The sequence below is a fragment of the Elgaria multicarinata genome, chromosome 7 (assembly GCF_023053635.1).
Source record: "Elgaria multicarinata webbii isolate HBS135686 ecotype San Diego chromosome 7, rElgMul1.1.pri, whole genome shotgun sequence".
In the NCBI taxonomy this organism is placed as follows: Eukaryota; Metazoa; Chordata; class Lepidosauria; order Squamata; family Anguidae; genus Elgaria; species Elgaria multicarinata.
In genome coordinates this window covers 15,616,900-15,627,156 of record NC_086177.1, presented here as the reverse complement: position 1 = coordinate 15,627,156, position 10,257 = coordinate 15,616,900, and the positions used below count along the sequence as shown (strand labels likewise).

The following is a 10,257-nucleotide window of genomic DNA, read 5'->3' as shown; positions in this document are numbered from 1 at the left end:
GGAGTAAGGAGGACCTGTGCAGCATTGCACACCCACCCACCTCGGTTGCTTCTGCTTGTGTACAGGCAGGAGTGACAGGACAGAATAAGGTTGAAGGAGAAAGAGAGAGACAGTGTGGTGCAGTGGTTAGAGAGTTAGACTGGGACTCAAGAAATCTGGGTTTTAGTCCCCACTTGGTCATGAAGCTTACGGGATGACGTTGGGCCAGTCACTGACTCTCAGCCTAACCTACCTCACAGGATTGTTGTGAGGGCAAAATGGAGTGGAAGAGAACGATGTAAGCCACCTTGGGCTCCTTGCAAGAGGGAAAATGGCGGGATATAAATGTAATGATAAATAAAAATAAATGTATTTTTTTAAATATGGTAAGCAGTGTATAAATAATATAAAGCAAGGATACACTAGGATTCCCTGAGTAGTTTGCATTATAGCTGACAGGTGTGGAGGAATGCCTGCTGCGTTGCCACCGGCCAGAATGCACAGTCCTATCCCTGTCATCTAAATGACTAGGATTCCAGGAGGCAACGTTAGATGAGAAGTCCTTCAATTCTGTGGGCTAGGGCGACAGCAGGTTATGCTGAGAGAGGGTGATTGGCCTAAGGCCAGTGAGATTTGTGGTTTAGTGAGGATTTGAACCCAGGTCTCCATAATCCAAGTCTAACACTATACTGCACTGTTTTTTCTAATATACAGTTGTGGCTGGATGTGCTCCTAAGAGTAAGCATTGACACCGGATTTGGTAAACTAATATATATCCCTATAGTTCCCAAAGCATGCTTCCACTTTTATTTTTTGTCAGTACAATTGTGCATGAAATGCAGTTCTTAGGGTTGCATATGAAAATGCTCTAAAGGTGATGTTACTGCAGCATGAGTTTTGGACACGCATAGCTGGAATTCCGGGAAGCGGAACCTTCAAGGAAGTGTGTGTAAATAACGCGCTTATTAGGTTGCCCATTTGCAAGCAGCGGGTTCTCCAGCAGCCTTGTGGAGAGGGAAAGAAGCACAGAGACAGACAAAAATGGCAAAGGTTTGTGGGGGGGGGGGGGAGTGGAGAGAGAAAACAGCAGCAACAGTAGTAGTCTTGTAAAAGGATTCAGGCTCACCATGGAAACGGCTGCGGCGGCAGCAGCAAACAGGCCCGCTGGAGGGTGCAGAGAGACTGGCGCTTGAGAAAAGTGGGCAGCAGCAACAGCAGGCGCTTTCCTCCCCAAGGCAGTTCCTGGAGATGGAGAATGGGAAAGGGGATCTGGAACCACTGGCAGCCCGGCTGAGCAAGTCCGGTTCCCATCCTCATCATCCCAGACCGACCCAGCCTATCGCTCCGATGGAGAACATCAAAGAATTTCAGGTGAAGATGTTTGTTTTGGTCCTTAGCTTAGACGCCTTTTCTGGGGGGCGGGGAGAAAGAAGCCGCTCTTCTCCTTCCCCATTCAGAGGGACCCTGGAGCAAAGGCGGAGGTGACACCCAGAGCCTTGTTCTGCACCTGATCTCCTAGTAGCGTGACCAGCCAGGGCTCCTGGATCTTTAATAGGCGTGGAAAAGAGGGGAAATGGATAAATGCAGCTTCTCATACCTGCATGGCAATTAGAAACCCCCCCCCCCCAAAATGTTTTTCCAGGTACTTCTTGTCATTTAGGAGTGAAAAGCTGTACCCATAGAAATCCCCTCTACTATGTATCTTTTGGTTTGGTTTCCCCCCCCCTCCCCAATGTTGTTTGGATAAAGAATAATAAAATCACACAAAAGAAATAGGCCTGGAACTATTTGTTTTGATCATTTCAACCGATCAACTGTATTGTGAGTTCAGTATTGTGATAAGTCCACTCCAGAACAACTTGTGAGAAAAGCAATGTCTTTTAGCAATGTACTAAGTGATCCGTTCTACATGCCTCTTTCAAAGGCACGTGAGCTCTGACATTCTCTTCATCTGGTCATTCTATTCCCCAAAGTATAACTTCACTGCTCTCAAAGCAGTGACTCGTGCTTCCTGATTACCTGTAGATGCTGCTTGAGCTTTGATACACAAGTAACTTTGGGGGATTAAAGTTCAGTGCATTTATTCTTTTCTTAGAGTTATGTCTGACCTTTCCTCCACAGAGCTTAAGGCAGTGGACATATTTCTTTCCCTCTTTTTTTATCCTCACTATAAATCTGTGAGGGAGGTCTTGAAAGAGAGAAACTCACCCAAAGTCACCTAGTGAATTTCATGGCCAAGTGGGGTTTTGAACCTGGGTCTCCCCAGTTCTGGTCCAAAACGCTAACCACTACTTTTGTTTCTAAAATGAGAGGTGCCAGGACCTGATCTTGCCCGTACATCACACATTAGGACCCAGAAGCCTTCTTACGTAACTCCATTTAACAGGAGGTAGCTTTGGTTACTTAGCAGTAAAGGAGTATTTTAATTATTATTTTGCAGCCAAAGAGTTGAGATCTGGCGAGTCTTGATTTGGTAAACTAGTTTGGTTTCCCCCTCTTGGAAAACGTGGAACCCCAAACAATGAGCTGATTAGATTTTCATTCATCCTTGACACATCTGTAAAAAAAACACTGTGTAAAATCAAAGTGTAAGAAGCACTGTCCTAGTAATAAGTAAACAGAGCTTACAGAACTCCGTTGGATAAATCAAGATTTAAAATAATATCTCGATAAGTCACCCTGATAGAAAGTCACAATGCTTCCCAAAATGCAAAGTGGGATTACTTCTCAAGAGTTTGTAGCAAGGAACAGAAGAGATAATGCAACAAAGTGTAATATATGTAAGCTTCAACTTCTCTCTCTGTGTGTGTGTGTTTGCCTTCCACCAGGAACACCACCCAGATCATCTCTCTGGAAATGAGGTCAGATGATGGAAAAGCTGTACTGACCTCGCTCCCAATGAAAATGTCAGGGTAATTCCCTGACTTTTTCAATGCGCACTTTGCAGGAAAGCCCCGTGATGGCTGCAAAGCTGCGTCTGCATCATATAACTGACACAGCGCAGATTTGCAGCCACAGGGCTTTCCCTGCATATAAACTGCCCCAGGGTGAACAAACGGGCATTTTGCATGGAACTGCTCTAAGAGGCAAAGGAGGGGTAATATGTGGGTTTTGAGCTGGGTTTTGTGGCTTGTTTGAAGATATTTCTCTCTTTGGGTTTTTGTTTCTCTCTCTGTCTTTCTTTGGTTAGGCCACCTGACTCAGCCGTCTATTTTCTGGCTTTTTTCAAACTCTCTTTCCTCTGTCTAAACTGCCTTCTTTGTATTTTGGGGTAGAGCTTTAGCTGGTGGATGACTTGATCCAGCCTATTGCTATAAACACTTGTGGGTGGGTCACACCCAAAATTGGGGATGATCAGCTCTATAGAAAGGCTCTATTTCCTGAGAGTGAGCAAACAGGAGAGTTTTGCACTGGGCTGCTCTAAGAAGCAAACGGGGTGCATTTGGGCTGGATTCTGTGGGTTCTTTTAACATTCTCTCTCTCTCTCTCTCTCTCTCTCTCTCTCTCTCTCTCTGCTTAGGCTGCTGGGTCACCTGATCTGGCCTTCTACTTTGTGGCTCTCCCTTCAAACTGCTAGACTTTATCAAGTAACTCAGAAGCAAATAGAGGGTGCACATTATTTGCATTCAAGGAACAGCTTCTTGCTAAATTCAGAGCCCATTTTCTTTGACTCTGGTCCAATAGCACACTAGTTAAAGTTTGAATGTTGACCACTCTGATTAAAAACGACAAGCATGGATTCTGAAGGCAAAGTTGTAGGGCCCCTTCGAACATTAGAAGGAGGGGCTATATGGTTGGTAAATTGTGTGTAAAATTGTATAAGAAAACACATAGACATATAGAAGCAGAGGTGTGAGAAGGGGTACATTACTGTAGTGTAGTGGTTAGAATACTGGATTTTGACCAGGGAATCTCTAATTGGCTGTGAAACTCATTTATACTTCTTACTGAAACCCCAGAATGGATTCACCGCCCCACTGACATTGGAGCCACCAGCCTTCACTGCTTCCAGCCTAAAGTACCACACAACATTTTTGCAAGGATAAAATACAATAAACTCCCTGGAGAAAAGGCAGGCAGCATAGAGTTGTGGGTAATATCTGAAACAAGAAAATTGCCTTTGAGCCTCCCTTATACTACCTATGTCAACCTTTGAGCACTTGTAATAGAAGGGGGCATCCTGGCCAAATAGTTGGGAATGTGAGTGGAAAACCTAAGTGAAGCAACAACCGCTTTGAACTTCTCACATGAAACTGTTCAGAGTGAGAACCAGGAAATCCTCAGTTTAAATCCCACCACTTATATTCAGTTCGTTAAATGGCCATAGGCAAGACACCAGTCCCAGCTTCATCTGTAATCTGGAGATAATAAAAAAATGCCTACCTTATACAGGTGTTGTAGGGAAGATCATGTCTAAATACAGGTATTCTAATGTGTGCACCCATGCCTGAAATAAAGCACTTTGGAGTAGACCGAGAGATGAGCTGAAACCCCTGTCCTCTTTGTTGCCTTTCCTAGGGAAGAAGATGAACCCATTTCAGTCCCTTTTCCATCGTGACTCTTTTCTTGTCACACAGGTCAGAATTGCTGGCCAGTGAGAGCAGCATGAACCTCTTCTATAATGCATAAGAACATAGTTTGTGACTCGGGCTAAGTTCAGCAGCTGTGCTCAAGTTATTCTGAAATATTAAATACGTTACTAAAGTACACATGATAGGGCATCAACGTGCAAGTATTCAAATAAGAAAACCTACCCCCCTTTTTTAACCTCAGAAGGGGCTTGAGTACTCCAATGAAATTAGTTGGTATTTGCTTCCCCCACCCTCCACTAGATATGTTCAAGATCATTTGCCCAGAGAGGAGATATATCTGCTCAAGTTAGCCACAACAAATTTGTGTGCATGAGACAGGGAGTTAGACTACTGAACTATGTGGACTGAGCCAGCGGTTCTCAACCTGTGGGTCGGGACCCCTTTGGGGGTCGAATGACCCTTTCACAGGGGTCGCCTAAGACCATCGGAAAACACATATTTCCGATGGTCTTAGGAAACTGTATTGACTGAACTATGTCATGTATCATCTTTTGTATTATTAAAGCTATTGTTATGTATTATTTTCATTAGCAAACCATCCCATGACAATGGATCGTGTAGAGAAGAACGAAAATAATTTTATGGTTGGGGGTCACCACAACATGAGGAACTGTATTAAAGGGTCGCGGCATTAGGAAGGTTGAGAACCACTGGCTGAGCTATGTGGATACTCAAATCCCAAATCTTCTTTTAGGCATGGAAGGGAACACAGGTAGATAACATGTCCCTGTGATTAACATAGGGTTATATTGAGTCAGACCCTTAGTCCATCTAGATCAGTACTGTCGACTCTTCAGGGTTTCAGGCAGGAAATTTTTCCAGCCCTACCTGGAGATGCCAGGGACTAAACCTGGAATCTTCTGCATGTAAAACATGTGCTCTACCACTTGTCAGAAAGAAGTCTCTGGGTTGGCTTGGGCCATAGCTAGACCTAAGGTTTATCCCTGGATCATCCAGGGGTCAAACCTGTTCATCTAAGTGACACACAGGGGATCCAGTGTTCAGGCAGGGGCGAACCCTGGATGATCTCAGGATAAAGCTTAGGTCTAGCTGTGGCCTTGGACTGATATAAATACTAGGACCTGAGGCTTCTGTTCTTGCCTGGTCAACACAGTAGCAATACCTTCTACCTTTTGCTTTCTGGGCTCCAGTTTCCCAAATGAGCTCCGGGTCTAGATTGGGGTATGGTGACTTATGGCCTTAGCAAATATCATGGCTTGGTAATAAAGTTAACAAACATAAGATGGCAAACAACAGAGCCCCAATTTATGGAGGAATGGAAACTTTGTATTGAATACTGGGAAGAAATAAGCATGGTGTAGAAATTAATATATATTCGTGTTTTGCTACTTTTTAAATCAATTGTGTTGGAAGATATATAAAACCTGATCTCATGTACTTCTTAATCTATTTAGTCTATTTGATATTTAACTCATTCTTGGATTTTTATGTCTGGTGTTATGAGATATTTAATCTATTTGATACTAAACTCATTCCTAGATGTTTTTATGTGGTGTTATGCTGGATATTTTGCTGAGTAGCTAATATAATTGAATGTGTATATTGATTGTGTTGTATAATGATGTGTTTTATGTATTAATAAAAGTTTATTTTTTAAAAAGCTAACAAACACAGTGAAGACTCTCAAACAGCTTAATCTATGATTTTGGGCCCAAGGGCACATTTGGTAATTTGATAAACTGTTTGGGGCACCAGCACAAAATGGCTGCTATAGACTGTGTGGCTAGTCACAAATGACAAATAAACTGCCCAAAAGACTGAGTAGAAGACAGAGATGGGATGTGAGCCCCAACACACTAAACAATTATAATTTGAACCCACAATTTCCAGAGCCAACAGAAACCTATTTCACAGAAGGCAAACTCTGTCTGTCTCCTTCAATCCCTCTGCCACCCAACTGTCTCTTTTTCTCTTCCTCAGCACCCATAGACACTCACTTTCACAACCACATGCAAGCACCCATTATGCATGCATACATACGCGTCCCTCCCTTCTCATTGCAAGCACATGAAAAATCACTCTTTTTAGGATCCCTCCAAAATCCCCCCTCAACCCTCTCTCTCTCTCTCTCTCTCTCACACACACACACACACACACACACACACACACACACACACATGCAGTTCCATTCATTTAGACATTCAACCCTTCAGGTTGCTCCTGGCTGGCTCCCTCAACCCCTGCTGACTCCCTGCTGCTCTCTCTGCCCCTCTCCCCCTCCAAGTTGTCTTACCACTGCCCTCCCCTCACCCAGTTTACCAGAGAGAAGTGACAGGAATCCCATTTTATTCTCCCCCTTCTTTTTCTCGGTGAGTGGGCACAGTGCAAAGGAAAGCAGGCCGCCTGCTCTCTGAGCCTAACATGTGGCCCACAGGCATTCATGGGAAATAAAGATGGCACTGGCTGGAAGCCCCCACTTTGCTTTAAAGTGATCCCACCTGCCAGTAAGAAAATGAAGACGTGGGAAGGGGAGGGCTCTTCAGCAGGCGGCAAGAAAAGTGTCTAAGTGTGCATCCTGTTGAGCACCTCATTGCCTACTCTGACCTAATCCCTATTTTTAAAGAAAAGAGAACAATGTTAATTTTATCATGAAAGCCCATCATAGCCCACCCATCAGGACTAGTAGCCATTGATAGTGTTCTCCTTCAGAAATTTGTCTAACCCCCTTTTAAAGTCATCATAGGCATGCACAGCGCATTTCATTAGGGTGTGCACCCAGGGATTTTATTTTTTTTAAAGGCGAACATTTATTGAATACTCAATCATAACGGACAATATTTGTATCCATTTATTTATTAAACACTATAGGCACTTATGCTTTACTCTGCATTTGGCTTGCCTGAGCATGGGAGGGCTGTTGCAATTGAGGGGGTGGAATGAGGAGATATTCCTCAAACCCCAGCATTGGTGGGGCATTGTGGTGACATTGGCCAGAGGAGGGACTTGCAAGGCGATATTAGCCTTTGGTGGCCCTCCTCCTGGCCTCTTTGAAGTGCGGCTCTCAGCAGAGACGCTCCCAGCAGAGTGATTCCTTTTTGCTCCTGCTGCCAAGACCAACAGTGCTCTCTCAGAGGCAGCGATTCTTCAGCATGGTGACAGAACAGCCAAAGGGCAGCCAGAGGACCATTTCCGCTGTGTCTGGACCCCCTCTAGACCCCTACTCAAAGACCTCCTCAATTCAGTGCTTATTGCTTGAGACATTAGGGTGTGCCTGGGCATATCCGGCACACCCCTTGCGCATGCCTATGAAAATCATCCAAATTGGTGGCCATCACTACATCTTCTTGTAGCAAATTCCATAGTTTAACTGTGTACTGTGTGAAGAAGTATTTCCTTTTTGTGTCCTGAATCCCCCACCAATCAGCTTCATAAGATGACCCTGAGTTCTAGTATTTTGAGAGAGGGAGAAAAATGTTTCCCTATCCACATTCTCCGCACCATGCATAAATTTGTGCGCCTCTGTCATGTCTCCCCTTAACCTCCTATTTTCCAAGCTAAACAATCCCAGCTGTTGCAACCGTCCCTCATAGGGGAGATGCTCCAGCTCCTTGATCATTTTAATTGTCCTTTTCTGCACTCTACAATGTCTTTTCTAAGTGTAGTTGCACCATAGATTTGTATAAAGGCAGTATGACATTGGCAGTTTTATTCTTAATTCCTTTTCTAATTATGCCTAACGTGCAGTTTGCCTTTTTTACAGCAGCTGCACACTGGGTTGACATTTTCATCGAGCTGTCCACCACAACTCCAAAATGTCTTTCTTGGTTGGTAGCCATCAGCTCAAATTATATTAGATTATTTTTGAAGTTGGGATTTTTTGCCCCAACGTGCATTTGTTTACATTTGTTTACGTTGTACTGCATCTGCCATTTGTATGCCTGCTCTGCCAGCTTGGAGAAAGCCCTTTCAAGCTCCTCACAATCGCCTTTTGTTTTAACTACCTTACATAATTTGGTGTCATCAGCAAACATGGCTACTTCACTGCTCACTCCTAATTTATTTATTTATTTATTTATTACATTTCTATACCGCCCAATAGCCGGAGCTATTTCAAAATTTCAAATCATTTATGAACAAGTTGAAAAGAATTGGCCCCAATACAGATCCCTGTGGGACCCAACTCTTTACTTCACTCCATTAGGAGAATTTACCTTTTATTCCTACTCAGTGCTTTCTGTTCTTAACTAGTTATTGATCCATAAGAGTATTGCCCCTCTTGCTTCACCATGCTTTTTTAATGGTTTTTTATGAGGCTGCAATTACTTCCTAAGAGAAAAGACCCCCCAAAAGGCTTAATACACCCAGAGGGGTTAACATACCCACATAGTGAGTATTGCTGTGACTGCATTCTACTAAAAGGTGGGAGCAGGTGAGTTTCTCAGAAATGAATGGGCAGAATACTGGCTGTACATGTTGCCTCATATCTTGGGTTTTACAAGGGCTAGAGACTTGCTTTTTTTTTTTTTTTTTAAAGCTGGGAATCTAGAGATAATGGCTCATCCCCAGGAAGTCACTTGCCCCTTCCTGTGGATGCACTTGAGCATGGTTGAAATTTGGAATGGCGATTATTTATTTATTTATTTATTTATTTATTTTATTACATTTATATACCGCCCCACAGCTGAAGCTCTCTGGGCGGTTTACAACATTAAAAATAGTAAACATTAAAAGTATACAATTTAAAACAAAAAAACCCCATAAAAACAGTATAAAAACAGTATCCATTTAAAAACAACAATTGTGGGGTCCATTAAAAACAAACTTAACGTTGTTAAATGCTGTTAAAATGCTGTTAAAAATGCCTGGGAGAAGAGAAAAGTCTTGACCTGGCGCCGAAAAGATAACAATGTTGGCGCCAGGCGAGCCTCATCGGGGAGATCATTCCACAGTCGGGGGGCCACCACTGAAAAGGCCCTCTCCCTTGTTGCCATCCTCCGAGCTTCCCTTGGAGTAGGCACTCGGAGGAGGACCTTAGATGTTGAGCGCAGTGTACGGGTAGGTTCATGTCGGGAGAGGCGTTCCATCAGGTATTGTGGTCCCAAGCCATGTAGGGCTTTATAGGTTAAGACCAGCACCTTGAATTGGGCTCGGAAACATATAGGCAGCCAATGCAAGCGGGCCAGAATTGGTGTTACATGCTCAAATCTCCCTGTTCCAGCTATCAATCTGGCCGCTGCATTTTGCACAAGCTGCAGCTTCCGGATTGTCTTCAAAGGCTGCCCCATGTAGAGGGAATTGCAGTAATCAAATTTGGAAGTTACCAGAGTATGGACAACTGAAGCTAGGTTATCCCTGTCCAGATAGGGGTGTAGCTGGGCCACCAACCGAAGTTGGTAGAAAGCACTCCGTGCCACAGAGGCCACCTGAGCCTCAAGTGACAAAGATGGTTCTAGGAGAACCCCCAAGCTACGAACCTGCTCCTTCAGGGGGAGTGCAACCCCATCCAGAACCGGTTGAACACCCCCCATCCGATCAGAGGAACCACCCACCAGCAGCATCTCAGTCTTGTCTGGATTGAGCTTCAGTTTATTAGCCCTCATCCAGTCCATTGTCGCAGCCAAGCACCGGTTCAGCACATCCACAGCCACACCTGATGAGGATGAAAAGGAGCAGTAGAGCTGCGTGTCGTCAGCGTACTGATGACAGCGCATTCCAAAACTCCGGA

The 10,257-nt window shown here is 44.1% G+C and overlaps 1 protein-coding gene across 1 annotated transcript in view; it reads left to right on the top strand.

Annotated features, from left to right (window-relative positions):
* Positions 1-1,141: 1,141 nt before the first annotated feature.
* Positions 1,142-10,257, top strand: part of DNAH5 (dynein axonemal heavy chain 5) — a 190,999-nt gene continuing 181,883 nt past the window's right edge. Inside the window, exon 1 of the mRNA XM_063130232.1 lies at positions 1,142-1,350. Within this exon, the coding sequence (XP_062986302.1) occupies positions 1,228-1,350 (123 nt within the window). The 5' untranslated portion in view covers positions 1,142-1,227. The remainder of the gene's footprint in view (positions 1,351-10,257) is intronic.